At 44.5% G+C, this 27307-nt stretch overlaps 1 protein-coding gene across 5 annotated transcripts in view; it reads left to right on the plus strand.

Moving 5' to 3' along the window:
• The window catches only part of Gas7 (growth arrest specific 7), a 117756-nt gene that overhangs the window by 18767 nt on the left and 71682 nt on the right, over positions 1-27307 (plus strand). The window contains exons 1-2 of one of the 5 annotated variants that reach the window (XM_010614978.3): positions 2577-2838; positions 18324-18444. In XM_010614978.3, the coding sequence (XP_010613280.1) occupies positions 2836-2838; positions 18324-18444 (124 nt within the window). In that variant the 5' untranslated portion in view covers positions 2577-2835. Of the gene's footprint in view, positions 1-2576; positions 2839-12618; positions 12789-17958; positions 18035-18323; positions 18445-27307 lie in introns of those variants that run through there. The other 4 variants (XM_010614979.2, XM_010614980.3, XM_010614977.2 and 1 more) reach the window with 4 other exon arrangements.

Here is a 27307-nt window from a genome sequence, read left to right on the forward strand (position 1 = left end):
GATCTACTAAAAGAGAGAATAGGTACAACTCTGGAGGATGTGGGGTAGGCAAAGACTTCATGAACAAAACCCAGACCACACGGGAAATAATACAAAGAATCAACAACCAGGATCTCATCCTAATAAAAAGCTTTTGCATGGCAAAAGTAATCACCAACAAAAGGACAATGCACAGAGTGGGAAAAAATTTTAGCTACTTGTTCCTTAGACAAAGGACTAGTATCTAGAACATACCAAGAGTTGAAAAAAATCAGAGCCCCCTAATTTAAAGACCCAATACAAAAATGGGCATCTAAATGAAGAGACACATCTCAGATAAAGAAGTACTAACAGCAAATAAATACATGAAAAAAGGTTCAACATCTCCGGTCATTTGAGAGATGCGAATTAAAGTTGAGATTCCCTCTCATTCCAGAAAGAAAGACTGTTGTCAAGAAATCAACCAACAATAAATGCTGGTGGGGCTGTGGGGAAAAAGGAACCCTTTCACGCTGTTGGTGGGAGTGTAGACTGATGCAACCACTTTGGAAATCATTGTGGAGATTAGAGGTACCATTTGACCAAGGTATTCACTTTCTGAGCATCTTCCCAAAGGAGTTGAAAAAGCATCATACCACAGTGATATTTGTGCATCCATGTTTATAGTGGTACAGTTTGTAATCGTGGAGACACTCCAAATGCCCATCGGCCGATGAATGGATAAGAAAGTTGTGGTTCTTTTATACAGTGGAGTACTGTTCAGCCATAAAGAAGGACAAACTCGGGACATTTCTAGCCAAATGGATGGACCTTGGGACTATACTCCTAAGTGAAATAAATCAGACATAATGTATGTAAATATTGCATTGTCTCTCTGGTGTGCAAAACTGAAAGGGTAAATAAGGACCAAAATGTATAATAGGTAATATGAAAGAAGAAATGGTTCAAAAGGAAAGGGGAACTAGGAAGGAATTGGTGGAGGGTGGGGAGAAAATAAAATGAGAAGAGAAGGAAAAAATGGAAACAGAGCTTTTGTAAATAAGGAGGGGAAGAGGGGTTGAATGGAGGGGAGGGGATTGGGGAAAAAAGGAATCAAGATAGATCATGTACAGGTACAAATCCCCTATGATGAATGTGGTCATTATGTATATCTAAATTGTACCAATAAAATTAATAAAATTAAAAAAAAAATAGACATCCAAATGGATGTGAAAGATAAGTCATTGTGGTTTTAATTTGCATTTCTCTAATAAGTAATGACATTGGGCGTCTTTTCATATGCTTATAGGCCACTTTTGTATTTTCTGGAGAAATGCTCTTTACACACTTTTTTTTTTTGGTACCAGGGATCAAACTCAGGCCCTTGCACTTGCGAGGCAGGTGGTGGAACCACTGAGCTAAATCTCCGGCCCCCTTTGCACATTTTTAAGTGGATGGTTTGCTTGTCTTGGATTGAGGGAAACTGCAGTACCTACCCTTTCACCTGTTGCAAACATTAACAACAATGCACTAACTTTTATTGAGCACTTGTATTATTCTTGCATTATGCTGAATGTTTACACAGATTTCCCCTTTTGCTCCTCACAACCTTTTAAAAAGATACTATAATCATCTCCATCCTATGCTTGAAAAAGTTGAATCTTAGAGGTCTTGCCCACATTCTCAAAGCTACTGACAACAGTTTAACCCTAATCTGACTCAGATTAGAACATAGACTGACTTCTTAACCCCAGGCAAGGATCTGCTATTGAATCCACTTCATAGATAACAGTTTATCCATATGATTGCAAAAAATGATATTTTATAGGAACCCACCAAGAGCTCAGGACCTCATTCTTTCCGTACAAACTTACTTTGTTCTATATAAAGAATCAGTTCCTAAAATCCTAAAGGTTTGCATCTGAAAGCAAATATGGAAAGAGGTAGAACTTTAGTGCTAAATCTACAGCTATTCCAGAAGGCTTCTAAATGGAATGAGAGACTCAGCAAGGATCCAGGTTCCTGCTGCACTCATTTAGTTGGTGATACAGGTACTGCTCTTGGGCCCAGTCCTTTCTTCACTTGTAACAACCTTGTGATCCCCAGGCCCTTTGCATCCAAGACACAGTGTTGTCCATCATTTGCCCCCTGTCTGTCTAGGTTTGATGGTGGTGAGGGAATAGTGAAGGCCAAGGTCGGAGATCCACATCTTGCCCCTCTGGGGGACCAGATTTGCATTCCTAGCTGAGTCTCACACAGTGGTTCTTTGGGGAACATTATCCATTCTTTTTAAGTTGCCTTTTATCTGGCCCTGGGTTCACGCAGCTGGGGCTGGGGCCGGGGCCAGAGCCGTGACTTACGCTTGGAAGAAATTAATGGAAACATTCCCCAGCAGGGCTTGGGCAGGCCCAGGGAGTGCCGCCTAAAATGCAGTGGACAAAGCTGCCCTTGTCCACAGGCCTGGGGGTGGGAGGCATATGGTCAGTGACACAGGCTTGGCCATTGTATGCCCTGACTTCAGCCAACTTTTTTTTAGCTGAGAAAGGGAAAAAAGAAAGTGAAGAAGAAAAAAAATGAAGTCCTCCAGAAACTTTGCATCTGGAAAGTCCAGAATGAGTTGTTGATTTCCCGACAGGCATTGGAGCAGATTTGGAAGGAACTATGCAATGTAGTGGGTTCTTTGTGAAAGAACAGTGGTGAGAAAAGCCACAGGAACATCCTCCCGGGTGTCCGGAGAACAGGCCCAGCCTCATTTGCCACAAAGGGCGGCAAGGAGAGGAAGCTGGTTGGAGCCTATCTCTGAGGCTGGACGCTTCACACTGGGCTTGAGTCTCTTTTCCAAGGTTGCAGCCCCCAAGGAGGATTAGCCATTCTCTGATGGTAAGATCGATTCTGCCTGCTTAGATGTGTGTGCTCAGCTCACCATCTCTGCATGCTTGCTTCTAAGGTATCTTTGGCATTTAGGAGAGGCTGTTCTGAAAACCCTCTGATATTGGGGCTCTTCTTGCTAAGCCTTAATGGTTTAGGGATGCTGCTTCTCTGGAGACATCTTTCATAGGCCTAAGGCACGGACAGGGAGAAAAGACCTGGGCTATTTGTGAGAAATCAGGAGAGGATGGGAAGAGGACAGAGATTTAGGAAGAGATGTTTATGTGGGAATGGGGTTAACCAGGGCACAGTTAGTTGAAGGCATGTGATGGAGAAGCAGAGTGATGTGGGTTTGTCCTCTGTGGTAGGAATTGAAACCTTGCTTCCTTCACTTAACTTTTCCAAATATGAAACATGGCCCCATGGCCTAGGTCTACCTGGGACACTAAAATGCATTCTTGGTGGGTCCACTGTAAAGCTCTACATGGAGGTAGAGGGGGCTACTGGAGGATGAGCTCATTAGACCAGTTTGGTGTCCACCCTGCGATGCACTGTGGCTTGTCTTCCTTACAGGTTGTTGTTCGCAGCTGCAACAGCATGAGCTCTTCTGAGACATAGGGATAGAACAGCTTTGTTCTGTTGACCTTTTCGCCTCTGGAAGCTAGACATCCCTTTTCTTGGAAAGAGGGACCTCTAGTCAGCCTCAGCTTTCAGTGATTCTGTCCTGAGGCTGTCTCAGCTGAGAGGCGCTGCTTGTAGGGGAAAGCTGTTCTGTTTCCATGCAGAGTCTCCTTCCACTTAGCCAAGCCAGTGATTATCCCTGATTTTGCCATAGCTTTTGGGAGAGACCTGAACCAGTGCCAGGAGAAAGGGTACAGTACTTATTATCCGGGGCATCATTGACCTCCTAGAAAAGTCCACAGCAGGGCTTCTGAAAGGTTAGCATGAGTCTGAATCGCGCCGAGACCTTTAAAATACACATCTTGTGTTAGGGTAGTGCGTGGGGATCTGCATTGCTAGCCACCTCCCAGAAGATTCCTGTGCTGCTGGTGTGGGGGCCATCGTCAAAGAATCGCTACTGTGCGGAAGGCAGACCAATGGCGTCAAGTTCTAAGTTAAGGCTGCCTGGGATCTAACTGCAGAGGACTGAGACTGTGGACTGAGACAAGGCAGTTCATAGAGAATAAGGGATGACACTAAAGCACTTGTGAGGAGCTGGGAAGAGCCCGAGTCCAGCTCTCGGCAATGTAGGGCATGTAGGCTACAGAGGCCGTTGGTGGGGTGAGTCCCAGTTGATGTGGACCATGTGCTTGGGATGTGATGTTAGTGTGACCCTGAAGCACTAACTGCTAGCAGGCAGGCCCGGAAAACTTCTGCTGGAGCCCGCCTGTGCTTCAGAATATAACAGGCGACTAACACAGGGACAGAAGCTCAGGATGCCAGGGAAGAAGTTGGCAAATAGAGCTTGGATCTTGAGTGTGGCTCTCCCAGGGGAAAGGGTGAACACAGACACACTGGTCCAGAGCGCCCTGTGGTGAGAGGAAGATCACGGGTGTCTGGGGCCTGGGCAGCTCTTCAGGAATTGTCCTTGCCTTTGAATCATGTACCTACTCTTGAAGGAGATATTTCTCCTCCTACAAAATGACATGTCCTTAGATCTACTACCAACATTTAAAATCATTGAGTATTAGGCTATATATATTAAAAACAAGTCCACAGAGACCATCTGCTCCAACTTCTGCATTTAAGAGATGAGGAAATTGAGGCCTCCCAATGGAGACACAACAGGTTGCTTAAGATCTCACAAGACTTAGCTTCAGGCCTGGCCCTCAGGTCCCAGTTCATGTCTTGTGCACATTGCCGCAGCATGATGGTAGGTCCCAAAGCTTGATAGCAAGGTCCCTGGCCGGCACCTCCTGTGTAGTTTATATACATGGGTAATAGAAGCTCTCAAAGTGCAGTTGAATGGGGTAGTTGGATAGCACCCCTCACTGACCCCCAGAAACAACTGCCACCTCTGCTACGATTCCTTTCCCTCCAGGCCTCTTGGTTCAGAACCAATTAGGAAAGCTAGAAGTCTTTGGTCAGGATCACTGGGAGCACAGATAGTGCTGCAGAGAAACTAGAATGAGTCTCCATGGTGACACTCTCTACTTCCGTTTTCTTTTGGTTCCAGGGGGCCTCTGCAGCCCTCAGTGAGCTGCCACAAAGCCAGGCCAGCTGGATGGCAGCCAGGGGGCAGGCAGGCAGAAACACCTGCCTTTGTGCCCTAATGAGCTCCAGTTCCCCAAGGAGCACTACTTTGCCCCTGGAGCATCTGCTCAGAGCAGCCCACATCCTCTGCCCTTGAAGTTCCTTCCTGGTGAGCAGCTGCTTTGCCTGCTAGCTGAGCCTGTGACTGGTGGAGCCAGCAACTTTCAACTGCCTTCCTCACTTCTGAACAACTTCTATTATTATCATTATCATTATCATTATTATTATTGCTGTTAATTGAAACAATAATTGTATATGTGTAGTAAGCACAGTACAGTATTTAATGTGTAATGATCAGATCAGGGCAGATAGACATTTATCATTTTTTTGTATTAGAAGCATTTAAAATCCTCTCTACCAGCTATTGTGAAATATTCAATTAATTGTTGTCAGCCATAGTTACCCTATTGTGCTGTGAAATGTAGGAGTCATTTCTCCTATCCAGTGTACCTCTGTATGTGTGTTTTCCCCCCTTCTCCCTCCCCGACACCCTTCTGGGGCTCTGGTAACCAATATTTGAGCCAGGGATTTGGCTCTGTGTTTCTGCAGCCTGCCTTGCAAGTGCCAGGAGCTGAGTTCGATCCCCGGTACAAAAAAAAAAAAAAAAAAGAAAGAAAGAAAGAAAGAAATTAGCCTTTTAGCTTCCACATGTGCTTCTAAACTTCTTGCATCTATTCTGAATGAACAGAATGCTTGGTGAAATCTGGTTACATAGTTTTATTCAGAGATATCATAACTTTAGAAAGGGCCAAAACAGTGACAAAGGGAATTTTGTGTTTTGCAGCTTAATAACAAAGGAGGGGTAGGGAAGGTACACTATGTCTGTCTGTCTGCTCTGTTTCAGCACTGAATACTGGAGACTCTGGTTCCCCAGCTTTTCACCTCTGTGAAGGGAAATTTGACCAGGAGTCATTTAAATGAGTCTCACCCTGCCAGGAGCTCCTCAAGTGAGTGTTGGAGGCAAATAATCCTGAAAGTGTCCTTCAACAGAGTCTTCTAGGGCAAGATAAATAATTCAGTGTATTAGAGATAGAAGCTAGCGTAGAAAATCTGGGATATATTTTTGAGATCACTGATTTTCAGCTACATTGCAGCCCAACTCCGTCTTAAAACAGATTGAGACATTTTAGCACAAATTGGCCACAGCAGTGACCTGTGGCAGGGTGGAGAATCCCCAAGTGATTGGCCTCCTACCATGGACCTGAAGTCATGGCTACAGTCTCATATCCTAGGCTGGGCGTCTATGTCCAGTTTTTGTTAAATCTCTTCAATTTATTGGTTGCTCTGGTACCATTTTTTCCCTACCAACTCCACGTCAAATTGGCCAATAAAATGGTAGGATATCTAGATAAAAAGATTTATCACCTCTTCCTCCTTACAACCAAAAGAGCTTGAGAGAAACAGGGAAGGTAGAGCAAAAAGAGAGAAATGTCTCATGAACATCATGTTCCTCACTGGAAAGTCTCTGTTATCTCTTCTGTTTCTGTGACTGTTGGTTTTGCAAGCTGAGCTGAACCCCTAAATGCCTTGACATGTGGTGTGGTTTTAGACTCTGTTATGAAAGCTGCCCCATGGGTCCTAGTGCCATGGTCTAGAGGGCTGCAACCTGTTCATTTTACAGATGAATAAACAGAGGCCTAGAGCGGCCACAGGAAGTGCACACATTGCTCTTTGTTGTCTTCTTTTTACATTTGTGCCAGTGTGCTTTCTACTAATACTTTCATTGTCCCTAATTGGAGCTGGGCTATCAGAACATCCCACTGTGCTTTTCTACTGCCAGGGAAGGAGTTGGAGGGAAGGAACCAACATTATTCAGCAGTCCATCAGAAAGGAAGTAGGGAGTTTTAATAAAATGTCTCTGTTAACACATTCACAAGAGGGCTGTAATTCGTATATCTTGCTGCTGGGTGACTCTGAACCTCCAGTGGTACACGTGTCAGTGTCCCATTGGGTATCATGGGACAGTCATGCATGTACCACCAGTGGCTCAAGCCACTGGGAACATGTTAATTGAAAGCTGGTGCTATGGTTTACATATGGTTTGAATTTCCCTCCTAATGGGTCATGTGCTGTGTGGACTTGTTGAGCTGGTGGAACCCTTAAGGGGGAGCTAATGGAATGAGATTAGGTCATGGCGGCATAGCCTTCAAAAGGAGTCAGTGTTGGTCTCATTGAGATCACTTTTAGGAAAGAGGGTTGTTACACAGTGGGCCACCCCACATGTGCAGTCGCTTCTGCACACTGTCAGCCCCTTTCTGTTTTTCTGCCATGTTGTGACACCAATGGCCATACTCTTTGATCTCCAAAACAGTTAGCTAAATGAGCCTCCTTTCTTTAAGTACTCAGCTTCAGGTATTTTCTTACAGCAATACAAAATGGTGTGCAGAATAGGCTGCCAAGAGCAAATTCTTGCCTCTTTTAATTGCATTGAAGCATCAGAGCCAGACAGACCTTGTCAGTGGGATAAAACAGATGGGCTTTCTCTGGAGTTCCCTAACCCAGGTTTCAAGATGGGAAAAGAGTTCCTGTTTGTCATCCTACTTCTGAGTAATTTTCAGAAGTACTTGTTAGAGCTGCTCGCTCCCTCCTTAAGTCCTGTGGGCCTGGCATGCGTCTGCTCTAATTGTCTATAAACAGAGGTAAAAGGAGTGACTCATATTCAATGGCACAATAATGCTTGTTGGTCAGTGCTGAGATTCTCCCAAAAGATATAGATGAGAGACCAATTCTTAGGTCTCTATTATATTATGTGCTGTCACTGCCATCAGCAAAAAGGACCAGTCATCTCAGATACTAGAAGTGTACTGACATACAGAGTTTTCCTTCATTTCTTGCACTATTAACTGACCTAGAAGCAGTATGAATTGGCTCTTTCATCTTTTATCTGCAGGTTTAGAAAAAGATCTCTTCCTCCAAGGTTGGTTAAGTGGGACTCCTGTCTACGGGAATGTGTGCAAAGAAGATGTTTTTTTTCCTAACCTCTTTTCCTTGGCCTCTAGACCTTTGGTGACTGTGAAATGGCTTCTGATCCAGGAGGGCCATCTAATTCTTCTTTGCAATTTGCAGGATTATTTGCAGATTTTTTTCACCCATCCTTTTCCTCCTGGAGACCTCATGTTTTCTAATTTAGCAGATTTCCCTGTGAGAGCTGACTTCCTGTCTCCTTGCTGCATGGGCTGCATTGTAACAGTGGTCATCAAAATTCCTGGTTAACCAGATCACTCCATTCCCTTCGAGGGTCAGAAAATAGACTATTGTTCTGTGTCCTCTCCCTTTCTAGTCCTAAGAAATATATGCAGTGAATGGATTGGCCCTCAGGAGGTGTGAGGGGCTTCCAGGGGGATATTCAGAATGGTGGGAACCCTTGCTGAGCCCAGCAGAGCTAGATAGGTCTGGGATGTCCAAAATATTTCAGTCTTCAAGCCTGTGGCTGGCAGGTGTGCAGCCCTGGGAGAAGACTCTACCTCTGGGGGAAGGTACTAGTTGAAAGTCCCTCCTGCTGCTTGGTGCACAGAGCTCAGTGATAAGTGGGGGTTGGGGGAAAAGTGGCTGATGCGTTTGGGCAAAGTGTGGTGGATGCTCCCTGGGGACTGGACCTGGCAACTTGGCAGCCTGGCTGGGGAGGCCTAATTAGCTCCTCTGGGCAGCCACAGCTGGTCACCTAGGGAGGCTTCAGAGGAGGGGATCACACTTGAGCCAGTAGGGGTTCAAGTCAGTGAGCGAGAGATGGCATATTGCTAACCTGTCCATTGGGACTCCATCCACTACACCGGGCAGGATGTCTTTAGACACTTGGATTATACCAGGCTTGACAGCATCCCAGCGACACTTGCCTTTAAGGAATTAAGGCCTGGTTTGGGAAGTTCCTTTGGTGAATTCAAAGAGGCTGACAAGCCTCTTGACCTGCTGACAAGGTGATGTCTAATAAGAAGAATTTGAGGATACACACGGAGGCTTCTGACAAAACCTCTGATGAATCGAACACAGTTACTGAGAACTTTTGTAACTGAAAAAAAAAATAGTTGGAAGAAAGTTGACCTCATTGTGCTCTCTAGCTTCTTGTTGGTAGGAGCTGGAGGTGCATGAGCCTTATGCATTTGACCCTTTTCTACACAGGGTAGACCCCTGTAATAGAGTGGCTCAAAGGAGTGGATATGCTCAGGCACAGGCAAGGAGACAGCAACCCAGTCTTCATTGAGGGCTTCTCTGAGCTTTGGCCCAGGGAACACAGTGAGAGATTATAGGGCCAGGCTGGTGAGAAAAATGAGGTCTTTGGAAAGAAAGCTTTTGACTTCCTACAAGGGATGTTTGTCCCAGCCTATTCACCTCAGTGGATTCCAGGACTTGGATTGCATATGAAAGCTGATTTTGCATGGAACTAATAAAATGTGGTAGAGATCAGTCTCACAGCACCAGGGTATTTGGTCTCCAGTGACTCTTCCCTTGTGTTGTGGTTTCTTTGGCTGAGAAATTTCAGTCTCCAAGGAAGAGACAAGAACAGACGTTAAATGCTGGTGGACAAAGGAGGGAGCCAAGTGGACAGGTATCTGATAGCTTCAGCAGAGAGACAAGAGGGCACAGAGGACATTTCTGTATTGGGATATCTTAGTCTGCTTTGTATTGCTTTAGCAAAATACCCAAGATCGGGTACTGTTTGAAGGAAAGACATTTACTTAACTCATAGTTCTGGAGATCCAACAAATGGCACTGTCAGACTTCTGGTGAGGGCTTCATGCTTCATCATGATAGATGGCATCATGTGATGGGAAGGGAGGGTATCACATGGTGAAAGAGGCAACAAGAGAGTGAGTGGAGAAAACTGAATTCACTTTATAACAACTAATCCAATTCCAAAGGACCCAATCCATGCCTAGGAGATGGGAATTAATCCCTCCCAAGGTAGTACCTTCGGTGACCTTATGATCTCCTGTTAGTTCCCACCTCTTACAGGTTCTACCACCTCTTAACATCATTGTGTTGGGACATAGATTCCAGCACACAAACCTTTGGGGGACAAACCACATCTAAAGCATGAGCGATGGGAAGGAAGAGCAGCACCCTACTCCTGTCCTGCTCAGTGTCCTCACTTTTTTCTCTTTACCTCTTGATCTTTTCAAGTATTATGCAGAATTTGTAAGTCAAGTTTTGTCCATTCTGTATAGTTATTAGCAACTTTCACACATAATTATATAACTTGATTTATAATTACTAAAACAGTTGCTTTCAGTGTTCAGCCTTGGTGCTTTTGATCATGATTTCTTCGTCTTTTTACCTTTATTTGTCTTGATCTTTGAGATGGTTGGAGTATATCTTTTTAGTATAGCTGACTCTTTGTATATATGTGTTCTCTATCTGTGGCATCAACTAACTGCTGATTGGGAATGTTTGAAAACGAAATTGTGCCTGTATTGAATATATACTGACATTTTTTTCATGTATCCTTAAACAATATAGTGTAGTAATTTACATAGCATTTACATTGTTTTTGGTATTAAATGTAATCTAGAGATTATTTAAAATATAGAGAAGGATATGTAGAAATTTTACGTCAGGACTACCCCATTTTGTGTAAGGGACTTGAGCATCTGGGGGTTTTAGTTTTCTTGGGGTCTTGGAGTCAACACCCAGCGGATACAAGGACAACTGTACTTTTACTAAGAAGAACACAAGTGTGTTTTCTAAGTCCTCTCCTGTGGAAGCATGTATTTCTGTCACCTTCCCTTGTAAAGGAAAGCTTGGCTACATGTAAAGGGCTATCTCCATCATGTACCTGAGGTGCCTCTTAAGATGTGGTTACTGAAGTCTAAGACCACTTAATTTTTACTGCTATATTTATTGGTACAATCATCCCACTTAAGTGATTATAGGAGTTTATCCTTAGCTTTGCTAGGTGAATTTATTGTTAGGGGTAGATCTTCTAGATGGTCTTTTAGAAGCCATTTTTCCTTCACCAGCTTGGAAAAGTTTTGCCCTGTTAACCTTTGTTTGCAGTTACTTTTTTAGTAAAGCCTTTGTTCTGGTCTCCTCTTCAGGAACATCCAGTACCCATCTCTTGGCTCACTGGTCTGTCCTCCTGTTGTATTTCTTTCATCTTCTTTGCATTCTGGAAAAAAAAATTTCCACTTTGTTTTGCATATAACTAATTCTCTAGGGGGTGCTAATACTAATTCTACATTTTATTACAACCAGTTTGTATCTTCCTTCTGTTACAGTCTTTCAAATTTCTCTGATTTTTGTCATTTCCTGTTCCCTGTTTATATAATTTGATTTTATGTTTCCAAACCTACTTGCTGCCCCTCCTCTTCTTCCCCCTTTTTGTGTAGTCTCTCTTTTGAATCCTTGATCTTATATCAGTGATCCTGTGTGTTCTTTCCCTCTATTGAGATTGCTAACAGGTTTCCTGCAGTGTTTCTCTTGGATATTCTATGAGATCATGATTCCAAGTTTGTGCTTACCTTGAGGCTTCTGGATGCTGTGCCTCCATCAGTTTTCTGTGGGTAAAGAAATGCTCTGTACTGCCTGTAACCCTCACCTCCCTCCATGCATTGCTGTTCAGTGCCTTCACTCTGATCCGTTAAGAGCTGGGGTTTGTGCACTGGTAAAGCTGACACATCATTTGGTCTACTGACCTGTCTACTTCTTTGATATAACGGCCCTCCAGTCCCCCCAGTGTTCTTGAAGCCTACTTCCTACCACAATTCCCAGCATTCATTCATTCATTCATTCACTCATTCATGGGTACTGTGCAGAGACTAAAGTATGAACAAGAAGGACACGGCCCCACATTTCTGTATCTTATAGTCTGTTTCTCTCCTCCTCCTCCTCCCACTTCCCTCACACCCTGCTACTGACAAGTCTCTCGATCTCTGACTTTCAGAGGAGCATGAAGAAAACACTAGAGTCCCCATGTCTTTTATGCAACTTCCCACGAACGCTACATGCCCCAGAATGTACTGTGTCACTGCCTTGGGTGGGTGCCCCATTTCTTCCCTAGCTATTTCTTGTGAGTCCCAATCTTTGAACAGATAGGAAGGCTGCCAGAGCTGGGGAGACAGTACTTTCACCTTTGAGACAAAGGAAGAATGTCTAGCATTCTTACAGATGCAGACCCTGAACCTGGTTGCATCATTGTGGGAGGGAACACACTGGGTAGCATGTCCCACTCTGTGTAGGAGTCTTGCCCACCCTAAACAAGCATCCATCACAAAGGCAGAAGATGGAAGCAGCAGTGAAGACCACTGCTGGCCATTGTGTCCAGGACTACTGAGGGCAAAATAATGGATCAGTTGCAAGGAACTGAGGCTCTCCAGGCACACGTTACTTGGCCTGGCTGCTTCTGGGTGTCCAGCTGGCCGTGTGGTTGGGGAAGAGGGAAGGTGCTGGAGAGTCCTTTGTGGAGGAGCCTTCAAGCAGTGCCAATCACAGCACTGGGCTCATTAGCAGTCATCGTCATGGCAACGGGTCTGCCAGAAAGTGGCTCGTTAGGCTGACAACTTCAGAGATGTTATATATAGATCGGGATGTAGGGGGAGAGGGGGTGCTAAGCCCTGTGGATATGCCTTTCTTTAGAGCTCCTATTGCTGCTGGGTTTGGGGTAGGAGAAGACGCAGACTGAGGGTCCTGAAAACTCTCTGATCTGGCTGCTATATCAAGGGTCTGACGACTGCCTGGTAACACCTGCAAGTAGCGTTTGCTCACTGCTTCAGAAGGTAAGAGGCAGGTGCTCCCAGAAGCGTCCCATAGGTGGAGGTGGTGTCCCGGGATGAACTTGAACTTGAAGAGTGGTGGAGGCTGTGGGAACTGAGTGTAAGGGTCGGTGCTGCTTAGTGGCTGCAGATGCATTCTGGAGTCATTCTTAAAATAGCCTGTTTAAAGGGTTCGGGGTTAAGAGATGGTCTCCTTTCATAATAAGTAGCTGTGCAGCTCAGTAGTGTCTTTTTATAAATTGCACTTCTTAAAATTTTGTGTTCCCTCCCGGTTTCCATTTGAGAGGTGATGTTTTCTCTCAGTTGCTTCTGTTATCACCACACCTGAGTAGCTCCAGAGTATGGGATTCACCCAGGATACATACTGGAAATTGAGACTCTCAGAGCTCAGGGCGATGTCCTGGTGAATCTGGATCCAGGAATGTGTAATTAGCCCACATGCCAGGTGACCGATGCCCCCAGACAGACACACTTCAAGAAACACTGCTGTACGGGTGTTTTTGTTTGCAATGTTGGTGGTTTTTTTGTTTTTGTATTTTGTGATTTGTTTTGCTTTTGGTGCTGGAGATTGAACTCACGACATTATGCATGCTGGGCAAGCACTCTACCACCAAGCACACTCACAACAGGCATTTCTTTTTAGTCTCTGGGTGACTTCCCTTGCTTACCTGATTCCTTTTCTCCTGGGGGGAATCAGTGCTGTTTTAAATAAGGAGACAAGGAAGTCAGCCTACAGCTGGGAAACGTGACGGCTTGGATGAGGGTGGTGATATTTTTGCATATCTCCCTGGAAGGCATATGCTCACTTGGAGACTGTGAAGACAGGGAGAAGAATCAAGCCTGGACCGTCACCCTCCTTGGTGTGTGTGGGGGCTCTTCTTGGATAGTTCAGGTGAAGAAATAGAGCTTGGGAGAGCTGTGGAAGATGGGCCAAGGTGCTTTAGGTAATTGGTTCGAAGGCTAGAACAAAGCAACAATTTCCTGGCCTTTGGTGCTGGAAGTTGAACTCAGGGCCTCTTGTGTGCTAAGCACATGCTGCTCTACCACTGAGCTATATCTCCAGCGCAAAGGTAACATTTTACAGTTTTTCAGTTTACCATTTAATTAGCTGCACAGTGCTGGGCAAGTTATTAAGCCTTCAGACTCTAAGATGCCTCATTTTAAAATGGAAATCAATGCCATCTAGGAGACAGGTTGGTTGTAAAAGACTAGATAATTGCACGAAGTATCCAGCCCAAGGCCTCGTACACTCTAGATATTTTGGTGAATGATAAATGTTATTATTGTTGGGTAGAAATGGGATCTCAGCTCAGATCGTTCTGGAGACTACTACTAGACTAGTATCTTGAAGTGGTCTAGGAACCTCTTGATATTACACATGATGAAATAAGGTAAGATATGAAAACTTGGATGCAAATGTTAACAGCAACATTATTGACAATGGCCAAAAAAAGGAAACAAACTAAATTCCTGTTGATGGATGAATGGATGAACAAAATATGATACTTACTTGTTTATTCAAGCAATGGAATTTTACTCAGAAATTTAAAAGACGATGTAATGATACACGCTCCAATATGAATGACCCTTGTACCGATTTTGAGGGGTGGTGCAGACTATTGATAAATTTTCCCATATTCTTGGGCTTTCATATATACATAGTTGAGAGGAGTGTTGACTGAAAAAAATGAGGGTGGAAGGGGAGAGACTGAGTCTCATCCTTGTGCTTGGCCCATTGAGGACCCCTTCCAGAGGAAGAGGTACACCTTTACAATTTCCAATTTGTGTGTGTGCTAGGTTCAGAAATTCTGAGTCGGAGGAAACTACCTTCATTTCCCCTGCCCCACTCTGTTACCTCTGGCTTTGTTCTTTCTAGGTAGGTCCACCCAGCCCCCTATTACCTGTGCTTCTTGTTTTTATTCTCAAGGGGAAGACCTGAGATTTGTCGGTCAGAAGCCACAGAGCTAAGGAAGGGAAGGATTGAACTTGGAAGGAAATTAATTAGATTAATTAGGTGAAAATGTGGGGAGAGACCTTAATTACTGGGTAGTTACCACACAGTATTCTTTTGATCGCTTTGAGCGACTCTTGTAGAAGGCTGACTGCTCTTGCCCTCCATGGTCACAAGGACCAAGGTAGCATTGGTGCTTTGGGCCTTTTAAATGAGGTGCTGTAGCCTAACTTCTGCCTTTACTGTATCTTTGAAAATATTTTTACTGTGATAAAATAAACTTAAAATTGACCACCAAGGACTTTAACGCAGTCATAATATTATACAGCCATCATCACTATCTAGTTTTGAATATTTTCATAACCCCCAGAAGAAGTCCTGTACTCCATGCTTCTCTCCCCCACCACTAATCTATTTATGCCTGTATGTCTTTGCCTGTTATGGACTTTTCCTATAAATGGAATTATGTGGCAAGTGGCTTTTTTTGTTTGAGTTCTTTTAATTGCAGTCATGGATAGGTACATCTGTATTATCCCATGCATAGCACTCTATTTCATTTTATTTCTAAGTAATATTCCATTGTGTAGATAGACCACATTTTGTTTCTCCGGTCATCCATGGATGTATATTAGGGGTTGTTTTCACTTTGGGGCCAGTATGAATAATGTTGCTGTGAACGTACCATGGGTTGCTATGAACCTAGTACAAGTTTTTGTTGTGGTATCAAATTTGGCTGTAGAGCCTGGTGTCTCCATGTCTTTTGACTCTTGATTTGTGTGAGGTCACCCAACAAGAGAAACTTCTAAGAAAGGAGAAGATAAAGGGACTGCAGTTGTCTCTGTTGACAGAGGCAGTGCAGTCAGATGGTAGACACAGGAGGACCTGTGGCTATGTGGTGGGGTGGAGACCACCTGTGCCACGTTGGCTGAATTAGGAAATAAGTACATTTGGCCTGGATGCCCTTTCCTGCCTTCTTCTGTCACCTCTGGGTCTTCCCTGGCTCCATACCCAGGATGCCTTCCCTGAAAGATCCTAAAAGATTTCCTAGTCATCTGTCCCCACACATGTAGACTGGGGCTTCTGCTGAACTCACAGGGTTATTTGGATAATTAACTAGGGTCACTGTAAAGAGAAGAGCACTATGTAGTTGCAAAGAAGGAATAGTCTCCATGTTGCTTTTTTGGAGGAGGGTCAGAAGGATGAGTCTGTTTTCTCTTTGGCCCATGGGAGGAGTGATCTGCTGATGTCCAACCTTCTCTGTAGAACACGTTGCTTAGCACCTTAAGGTGTTAACCACCCCCGCAGGTGTTTCCTCACTAGTCTTGGAAACAGAAACCTCAGAAAAACAATTTGTTGGTGGCGACATCTCATATTCGGTGAAGGTGAGGATGGGTGTGCTCCCCCAGCCCGGGGGAAGCCTAGTCTTACTCTGCCCCCTCTCCAGTGGGAACCCCCACTGATTGGCCCCTGACGTCAGCCCTTTACTAAGTTTCCAGGGTGTTAGTGTTTATCTGACTAGCTGGGCTGCCATTAGCACCTTTGATTTTGTAGATGTGGAAATAGCCTGGCTGAGTCATTCACCTGAGGTTATGTGGCTACCACGTGACCCTGTTAGGATTGGCACGGAAGCATTTTAAGCATGAGAGCTGAGGGCTGTTTTCACTCTGCCTCTGGGGTCCCTCTCTCTGGGACCCATTCCTGCCCATGATTGTTTCTGAACTTTGTTTAATCCCCTGTACTGATTTCTTATTTTCTCCCTAGTTATTGGGACAAGCACCAATGAGGCACTTTTTCCCTGGGTGCTGTGTAATACTAGACTCAAGGAAAGGGAACCTGGCATTATACCTCTCTGGTTCTAGAAAGTTTTCTTTGCAGGAAAAACCTCATCCTTCAGCCCCATGGTCCTCCTGTGCCTGCTTTACTCCCAGTCCACCCGGCCAAAATATACATCTGCTGTATGTGGGATAATTCACACACACACTTTTTCTCTTTGCCCCTCTTTAGCCTGCTTGTCTTGCATGTGTTCTGGCTGCCTTCCAGTCCTGAAGAGGCTATCTAGGTGGGTGTGGAGGCCCGGGAAAACCTGCTCAGGTGTGCGCTTGTGCATGATGGACACTTGGCTCTGAGGAGGGCAGACTTGCAGGACACCACACTGCTTTTGACCCAGATGCTGCGCACCTCACTGTCCCGTTTAGGAAATGATCTTCCTTGTGGAATCACCAGTGCGCTGCGGGCTTGTGGATACAGGTGTGGAAGCCAGAGACATCCAGGACACAGGGGAAGCTTTCAATTAAGTTCCAAAAACTCATAGTGAAACACACAGTAGCTACACAAAGGGCCTGAGGGAGGCTGTGTTTACTCAGAACCCCACAAGCGGCTAGGATTTACAGATAGCACATTACTTGTCATGCCTGATGGCATGTGGACTATTGCAGGAAACAGCTACTCTTGGTGTTTTCAGCCTTTACCAAGTAGGACAGCTGCCTGTGAGCTCTTCTCTCCACTGCTCCCTTTTCATCTCTTACCCTCTTTTCCTAAGCCGTGGTCATCAGTGGGAAAAAACAAAACAAAACAAAAAATCCACTCCTGTGAGCCTGGCGAAGAGATGCTAAGGGCGGTGGGGAGTTGATGACCCTTATATTCCTAAACAGGCTCCCATCTTGCTTTTGCTCAGATTCTTATTTTCATAAATTTCCTTCCTTCAAAAGGTATGATAATTATACGGGCTCATTTTAAAACCTCTTTCCTTACTTTTAAATGTTCTTTAGCTAAAAGCATTTGTTTTTGTGTTTGAGAAAATTTAGATGGAACAGATAAGTAGAAAGAGAATAAAAATTAGCAATAATTCTGCCACCAGGGAATTGCAGATATTTTAGCCCCTGTCTACTTCAGATCTAGTTTTTCTGACATATACATTTTTCTCTTACTGTTTTTTTAAGAATGTCAAAACTGTGCCTGGTTAGAAGATTCAAACTGTACATAACTGCACACACTGGAAACTCAGTATCTACGTTGTCTCAGAATCCCTATTCCCTCTGCCAGCATGTTTTGGATACTTGGTGAGAAGAGCCCCATCCAGTTCTTCGTGGCTTATCTATGTTATTACAGAATGTTTTACATCTTGTGCCGCTCTGACTTGCGTTAATTATCTCTGCTAGGTTTGCGCAGCAGGCTGGGGCTTTGTGTGCTGCAGCACTCAGTGGTCCTGTAGATTCCAGGACACAGATTCCACAGCAGGAGCGTGTGGAGTGGCAGGGACCCTGGCAAGCTCAGTATGCCCATGGTTGATTTGTGAGAGGTATGAAGATGAGAAAGCCCAGCTCTTTCAGCTGCCTGGCTTTCCCCTCTGTGCTGTGACAGAGCTGTCCCTTTTGCCAAGGGCTTTTGCAGAAGCAAGCACTCCCCGTACCACATGTTCATGTAGCCCCTGAAATCACACGTAGGTTGCCTGTGACCTCCCCAGGGAACCATACTGTCCTCACCGCCGAACAATTTCAGGGGTGACTTTACAGCCCTCTGACTTTTCTATTTAAAAACAGTTATGAAATGTCAAACATGTGTGACCTCTTTTCCTTCTTCTCCAACAGAAGCCTGGAATGGTCCCCCCTCCACCAGGAGAGGAAAGCCAGACCATCCTCCTCCCACCTGGCTGGCAAAGCTACTTGTCTCCTCAAGGCCGGCGTTACTATGTCAACACGACCACCAATGGTAAGTCCTGCTTGGGGGAGCAGCCTGCAGCAGCCTCCAGGTGGCTGTTTCTCTGGAGAGGCATATGTCCCCTTCCACCTTCTCTCCCGAGATTTGGAATTTTTTTTTTGCTCAATCTATGCTAACGCTCCTGGCCCTGCAGTGCTGGGTGGTAGGGGTCTGAGCCTGGGTCTGCACTTCTGGAAGAGTCCTCAAAAAGGAAGCCTTCTTTTCAAGGCTCATGTAATCCCTGGAACCTCACATTCTCTCTGGGCACCTTCACTGAACCCATCCTCAGGGTTAGGACCCAGAAAGCTTTCCACAGGGATTTCAAAGCTAGTTTAGATCAAGTTAAACAGGTTTAGCAGCTGCATATTTTCTTGATATTCTGAATGTCCTAATGATACTGATGCTCTAAAGGAGAGAATGCAAATGAGTAGTTTCCCTAATTGTACTTTTTTGTTTTCCTGATGTATCTCACCAGCTGGCATTTCTCAGAATGTCCTTTAGAAAGTGCTGGGTCTACGGGTGGATTACTTATTCCACCAGATGGCAGAGAGTCCATGAGCATTTCTGAGCTGAGTAGGACTTCATCTCTATGCCCCAATTATTATGGATTTCCTGAGCCTTCCATACAACTCCAGGATCCCATACACGGGCTGGAATTGGTTTGGAAAAGGGTGTGCAGTGTTGGCAGTCTGTCCCAAGGTGAGCAGGGCTGTTCAGGCTTGGTCATGGACAAGACAGCAAGAGCAAGCCAGCTATGAGCCCTGTGTCTTGACCTCCATGAGCACCAAGGACTTTACCATGAAAGGATCAAGAGAAACAGCACAAGACAGTTTGATTTAGTAGGAATCATAGGTATGCAGCCCAAGTGGAACAGGAAGGTGTACCCAGATCTACCTGTTGGCCCAACCTTGGCTTCTCACTTCTCTGGTCTGTGCCCCCTTGACTTCATGGCCACCGCTTGTCTCCTGGGGTGGAGGATCATTAATATGGGTTGAGATTATGATCTTGCACTAGGGGGAGGGATCCTGATGGCAGGAGAGCCAGCTGTTATTTAGAGGAAGACACTGATAGCTGACAACTGCCATTCTGGGCAGCAGGTTTATTCATACCTCCTGGCACCTGACCTTCTGCAAGCTCAACCAGGGTGTTCTAGTTGAAGAGGTGACGGGTGTTTCTAGGAAAAGGGAAGTAGGACTGTTTCTAACTGTCCTAATTACACACTTCCTCAAAAAAAACACATGAGCAGCTTTGTCCTATTACTGAGACCCAAAGTTTCAGAGGAGTGTGTGTTTGTACATAGTTCCCCATCTGAAGGAACAGTGCAGAATTCGATGGTAAAGACTTGCCCAGCATGCGTGAAACCCTGGGCTCCATCCCCTGTACCATGAATGAATGAAAAATTCCCTTGTTTCTTTCCCAGAAGTATACCTGGGTATCACATATACCCTTCCAGATATCTATATTCTGTCACCTTCTAAACATGTATAAGCTTACTTAAAAATTCTTTTGAGGAATACTGTCCATGCTGTGCTTTAAATTATTTTGACAAGGTATTCTACTTCGTACATTTCCACTTAACTCATTTCTGATGGTTACATAATAGATGATAGTGGATTCCATGAGTGGGCTACCACTGATGACAAGCACTCTACTTGTTAATGAATTCCTAAGTCACATTTTATATCAACAGACAGTGTGTGTGGGAGGTTTTTTTCCCTGGGACTTGGACGTTAGCATCAGCCACTGGGTCAGAGTCTTCCTACAGGCACTGGGACACAGGGATCCCAGTGATGTTCCAGGCCACAGGTAGACTGATGGTCTCTAAAGGACCTGGCAGTAAATATTTTAAGTTTGGACATCATATGGTCTTTGTCACAGCTATTCCACTTTCCAGTTGCAGCCAAAAAGCTGCCATAGATGATACGTAAGCTGTAAGTGCAGTTTCATCCATTCAAACTTTATTTATAGATGCTGGATGTGAATTTCAGATAACGTTTTTGTGTTATACAGTGTCATTCTTCTTTTCATTTTCAGCCGTTTAAAAATGCAAAAGGTAGAAGCTAGAGATGTGGTATAGAGGCAGAGTATATGCTTGGTATGTGAAGGGCCCTGGGTTCAATCCCCAGTACCAAATAAATAAATAATACCGAAATGTGAAAGATGATTTTAGTTTACAAATTCATGAACCCTATAATCTTTAGGGGTAGGCAGGATTGGCCCATCTCTTTTGCTAGGTAATCTGTCAGCCTCCAAAAGGATTGGCTGTACTTACCCTCCCCTTTCTGCTGAGGACAGTCCTGCTTCCTTGCCTTGCATTCTACATGATACACGCCTGTTTCATTTATCGTGTAGTTGTTTTATTGGTTATTTATCTGTTCAGTTGACTGAGTCATCATTCTTTCCTTGTTTTATTTGTTTGTTTGGTTTTCTGAGACAGGATCTCACTGTGTAGTTCAGGCTGAACTTGAACTTGTGGCGATCCTCCTGCCTAAGTCTTTCTCACGCGCTGAGATTACAAGAATGTGCCATCATGCCCAGCACCATTATTCATTCAATACAAAGTTATTAAGCCTCAGATATATACCAGATGGAATGTCCCTGACCTCCAATTGCTGATTTTCTTAATAGTTAAAGCAGATTTTAAAATCAACACCTTCCTGCTTAAAATCTTGAGAAGGGCCATGAAGGAGAAGCCCGAGGTATTTGAAGACTATGTCACAGAGAGATCGTTGGCAGGGGATGGTCTCAGGGGCTTCCTGGTGGAAGGATGAGGAGAGGCCTGGGGATGGGAGACGCCTCACTAAAAGCAGAGTTAGTCACTGTGCAGGCCTTGAATGTCCTGTTAAGGATTTTGCTCTTCACCTAAGGGAGAAGGAAGCAGCTGTCTCTCTGACTCTCCTTTGGAATTCCTGTTTTGGCCCTTTTGGAATCTGACTGCCTTCTGCAGGAAAATCCCTATCAGAGCAGCTGCCTGTTCCCCTCAGACCTGCCTTCTTCCCTCCTGATCTGGAAGGCATCTGAGTTAGTGGCTCACTGGGGGCCAGCTGTGTCCCCCTTTCTACCCTGCTGTCTCGTGCACACACTTCATGCTGAAGCCCAGTCCCTCCCTCTCCCCTGGCAGCAGCTCAAGCACACACCAGACACACTGCTCACCGTTAGAAGCCACTGTGGTCCGTTCCTCTCTTCTCCTTTGTCTACCTTTCTTCCAACTACAGTCTGTCTCAGTAGCAGCAGGGGATTGGTTCAGGACCCCTGGATGATGCACCGGTCCCTTGATAAGAAGGCATAGCATTTAAGCAGAGCTCGTGCTCAGCCTCCTGTATGCTTTTCTACATCTCTAGGTTGCATGTAATACCTAATACTATGTCAGGGCTGTGTAAATAGTTGTTACACTGCATTGTTTAGGGAATAATCACAAGATAAAGAAAGTCTGTACATGTTCATTGCAGATGCAAATTTTTTTCCCTGGACATTTTCAATTCTGCAAGGTGGTAGAAGAGGCTGCCAGTGCAGAACCACAGACACAGAGAGCTGGCTGAACTTCTAGCCATCCTTCCCGTAATCCCTAATCTCTCTCCCAGAGGTGCTTAGGCATAAGTGTTCTGTCCTCTTTTGTATACCACATACACATAACCATTGGAAAGCCTCCTTTTCATTTGGGTCCCCTTGCTCTGGCTAATCTGCTTACTTTCACATCTATTAGGAGTTCATGGATGAGGATTGTTATGCTGCTAGTCATTGTGCCAGGCTCACTGTAAAACAAGATGTCTTCTCAGCTTTTAGGGACAACAGTTCTAAAAGGGCCAGAGAAATGTATACATCTGCAAGCACTGTGGGGATTGGCATGGAAATCTAGGCCCTCAAAGGAGAGATGAGGCAACTTCATCTGGTAGTCAAAAAAAAAAAATCTTGGGTAGGGTTACCTCCATTCAGGTGACTTTGAGTCAAGTTGTAGCCCAAGCAAAGGGCAAAGCAGTAGGAGAATGAAGGGAATAGGAAACAAAGATGAGAGAAAGGGGTCTGATCTACAAAAAGCCCCTTGAGGCACATTGAGGAGCAAGGTCTTTGTCCCATGGTCAGTGGGAACCCGAGGAAAGTTCCCAAGCAGTGGTGTGACACAATCAGGATATTGTGGCAAGACTGCTCGTGCAGCACAGTGAAGGATTTGAGTGAGCATGAGTCTGACAGCTTAAATGAGAAGAGAAATAATGAGGTCAACTACCACTCTGCAGCAGTGTCTGGGAAGGAGGAGGCGGAATCTGCCAGGATGTGGCAGGTCAGGGATAGGGAGAGCTTGGATTCTCCTTCCTTTCTGCCTCACATGACAGAGAGAGGAACAAGTTTGAAATAAATGAATCCATGTTGAGTGCACGGTTTATTGAGGGGCATTCAGGGTGAGGCGGACTGAGTGTGTTTGGATGGATGGATCTGGGTTTGAAGGGTTACCTGGACTAGATATGGTAGCCTAGAGAGCCTTGTGGGTGCACAGCCCCGCATGAAGAGGGCAGAATGAATTCTGCCCCTCCTTACCTTCTTGGACTGGTAACCGGTGGGTAGTGATCAATCTGCACAACCACGTGGGCTGGCCTAGAATGTGTCTTCATCAGAGAGCTGCACACGGCCCAGGGCAAACCCACAGGAGATGGTCCTATAACACAAAGTGTGAAGCAGAGGCCAAGGAGACTTCGAAGGGATTGTCAGGCACACGAAGAATCCAGGAAAAGGTGGTGTTGTGAAAGGCAATATTCTCAAAGGAAGGGGAGTCATAGACAGACTGAAATACAGATCAGATTCATGGTAGGGTGATCATTTAAATCCCTGGGGATGGCACAGATATTTATTTAGTAAATGGTGTTTAATAGATGAGCCAGGTGGCTAATAGGAAGATTCAGTGGCTAAGTTAATGCAATAGTGTTCCTTTTATATAAACTCACCAAAGCCAGCAGAGTGTGGTTTGTGAAACTTTGGGAAGTCCCCACCTCCTTTATTGCCCCACAGCCAGTGGCTCTCCAGGGCATTTCATCGTCCAGGCTGGCCCTGAGTTTAGCTCCAGGAAGGCCAGAGGTTCTGATGGCCAGGCAACTGCTTGTCCTGCATCACCTAGGCAGATGCTCCATTCTCCCCCCACATTGATTCTGTGGCTGAGTTGGGAATGCATTTGGTTCTTGGATAGTGAGCTGCTATCTCTAGTCTTCCCCATCCAGGCACCCAAGATACATAGGGCTCAGGATGTCAGTCTGTTCCAGCTGCTTTGATAAAATAAGAACTGGGTGGCTTATCAATCGTGGCAATTCATTCTGACAGTGCTGTAGGCTGGGACAATCCGGGCGCTGGTGGGTTAGGGGTCTGGTGATGGCCCGCCTTCTGTTTCCTAGAGTGCTGTGTTCTCGTTGCCTTCTCACACCATAGAATGATAATCAGGCTCCCCTGGGCTTGTTTATAAGGGCAGTAATGCCAGGAGAGTGGAACCCTCATGACCTAATCACCCCCTAAAAATTCCACTGGGGATTAAGTTTCAACATAGGTGTTTTAATGGGGTGTGAACATTCACACTATAATAAGGGGCCTCTTGCACAATAGCTAATTGGCTTTCCGAAGCTCTGTCACAACACTGTGTGTTCCATTTATAACTGGAAGGGCAGATATGCATTGCCAAACAGTGATATGCTCAGGTACTCAGGTCTTCTTTTTGGAGAGTTGTGGACCTTTTTTTTCAATATTGTGCAGGATATATTTACCATTTGGTCATTAGAGGTATTGGAAACTAGTATGGAAAGCCAAAATTGGTTTAGTTTAATGTATGCATTGGTATTTTACCACTAATTAATCTCTGTATACTTTAAATCCAATAATTGTATCTCTGTAATTCATTTCTAAAGAGAATGATTTGAAGGGATGGCTTAGTCTTATTGTACTAGAAAGCAGAGCCTGCAGTCTTAAATGGTAAGGCCTTACCTCTGGGGTATCAGCCCAGAGTAGTGACAGAGGGTAATAAAGTGGAGAGAGGCCAGGGGAGATGTGGGGTAGCATTTGACAGTGACATGCAGAGTGATCAAGCAGGTCACGCAGCAGGTGTCTTCGCTTCTTTGGAAGTGCTGCGGAGGAGCCGTGCCTTGGAGCGGCTCACAAAGAAGCAGAGAGATGTTTTATCCACGCATTGCCTGTGTCCCGTTGGCCACACTTTCTCCCCTTGGAGAGCTATTTCTACACACTTGGGGTTGGACCATCTGATTCCCCACATCCTTTCCGAGAGGCAGATTCCACCCTTTACAGACTGATGATTCATCCACTTCTATCCCAAAGTGGGTGATCAAAGAGCATGAATGAGGTACCAACCGAAATAGAAGGGGGCTTGTAGTGGACAAGTGAGGAAGGGTCTACAGCCAGTGTCCCAGGGCAAGGACTCTTAGAAGTGAATATGATACACATCTACCTCTAATGTCAAATCTTGATGCCTGGGGTCATTCATAAAATAGGTTTCAGTGGCTAGTGACTTTCATGTTACAGCCATCCTAGGAGAATCTTCCAAATCATCTAAGATAGGAGTTACCAAAGTACTGCCTATGGACCAAATTCATCTCATAGCCTGTTTATAAATAAAGTTTTATTGAAACACAGCCATGCCTTTTGTTTATGTCCTGCCTGTGGCTGCTTTGCACTCTGACAGCCGGGTTAAGTGATTGTAGCATCAACCATGGGGCCCTCACGTCTGAAAATATTTAATTTTTGGCCCTTGGCAGAAATCAAACGTGATAATTCCTGGCCTAACAAATAGAAACCACTCATTCTATACATATAGAAATGGAGACCTCTGTATGATAAAGGCATCTGCTCGAAGTTACTTGACTATTTATAAGCCATGCTGGGACTGGTTACCCATCTTCTGATTTTTTTCTGTTTTGCCTCAGTGTACAGCAGGATGAGCATTAGTGGCAGTGGCAGTGACTTGATTTGGTATAAGAATAACTGAATTAATGGACTAGTAGATAGAGAAAGTAATTAGAAATAGCGATTGATTTTAAGGAATGCCTAGCATCTTATTTGAATGTCAGCTGTAGCCTAGGAGAAATGGGAATTGTGTCTAAGCACTTTGGACAAAGAAACTTTGTCTCTAACTGCTTTATTTATTATGTTTAGGAGTAAAACTTGCAAGGACTAAACCAAGATTGGAGTTTTTGGACTCATTTGCCAAATAGTAATTTTCTTGATTTCTTGTTTTAATTTTTTTTTAAACAAATGGATTCCCATTTAACTTTATTGCACCAGGAACTAATGTGAGTTTCTGGCTAAGTTTTCCAGCAGAACACTTAAAAAGCATCCTTTGAGCTTTTCTTTGTTACAAATAATTGGATACTTTTCTAAATCCTCAAGCAGACCAGCTCTGATAATTCCGTTAATAAGAGTTGCCCTGAGCAGCTTCCACATCCAAAAACTCCAGTCTGTTTTCTCCTGTCCATCTGTGCTGAGCAAATGTGGGACTCAGTGACGTCTGTATCTGGCACATTCTACTGATTAAATTAGGGTTTTTGTACTTGTGTGTGTGTCCTTGTGTGCACGCTCTCATATACCTTCTTTGCTTGGCTTTTTCTTTAATGGGCTCTTCGTGGAAGGCTGATAGGCTTGAAAATTTACTGTTTATCTGCCTCAGTCTGGGTTCTGTTTTATCTTCCAGAGCATCCATTTTAATTTGTAGCATTGGGTAATAATGTAAGTATGTAACATACCCCTCATTTTATACCAGTTTTTAGGACGGATAGTCTGTCAGTTGTGGTAAATGCCAAATGGCTTAGGGAGTCGTTGCCACAGCCAATAAGTTGAAGATCCACAAAAACCAGACAGATTGTGTGGTTTGCTGTCTTCTAAGAAGTTGATTTACTGTGAAGGACACCGTGAGAAAGTATCTTATCGGCTGTTGTTTCGAGCCTCTGCCGAGCAGCAACTGGTTCATAGATGGAAGTGGAACAAGCAGAACAATGCAGGGGACACCCAGCAATTCCACTCCCAGCTGTATTCCAAGAGAATTGAAAACACACGTCATCCAAAGACCTGTGTGTGCTTGCTCAGAGCAGTATTACTACAATGACCAGAAGCAACCCTCCTGTCCATCAATTCAGTGGATAGATAAACAAAGTGTGCTGTATGTGCACAATGGACTCCACTCATCCAAAGGAATGAAGTAGATTAATGCATGCTACAATATCATGTTAGGTCAGGACAGACACAGTGGGCTGCATGCGGTATATCTCTATTTATAAGGAAATGCCTAGAATAGGCAAATCCATAGAAACAGAAAATAGATTAGTGGTTGCCAAGGACCTCAGGATAGGGTGAATGGAGAGTGTTACTAATAAGTATGGGTTGAGGTGATGAAAATGAACTAAAATTAGATGCACAGCAAGGGTTGCACAACTTTCGTAATATACCAATAGCCACTGTAGTATATGATTTCATACAGTGAATTTTATGATATGTGAGTTATAGTGCAATAAAAGCATTATTAAAAACATGCATGGATAGAGGTGGTAGGTGAGTTTGTAACCTTCATGGTGGCTTTGAAAAGCAGTTTCTTAAGCACCTTGGTTTGGGATCCCTTCTGTGTGGTACCCATCCTGGTACCCATCAGAAGCACCTAGGGCATGGAGTTTGTTAAAATACTCCAAACACAGGTCCCGTCACTGAGCTACTGAATCAGAATCAGATGTTTTGGAAGAGTTATGTGTAAAGTTCTACTTTATATTTTCTAATAGTCATCACCCACTTTTTACTTGCAAGGAGACTTAGTAAATTGGTGGGGGTATGGCTGTGTTAGTTTTCAATTACAGTGAGAAATTACCTGAATTCATCAACTGATAAGGAGGAAAGATTTTTTGGCTCA

This window comes from Fukomys damarensis, unplaced genomic scaffold (genome assembly GCF_012274545.1).
Source record: "Fukomys damarensis isolate Sample0158 unplaced genomic scaffold, DMR_v1.0_HiC HiC_scaffold_13, whole genome shotgun sequence".
In the NCBI taxonomy this organism is placed as follows: Eukaryota; Metazoa; Chordata; class Mammalia; order Rodentia; family Bathyergidae; genus Fukomys; species Fukomys damarensis.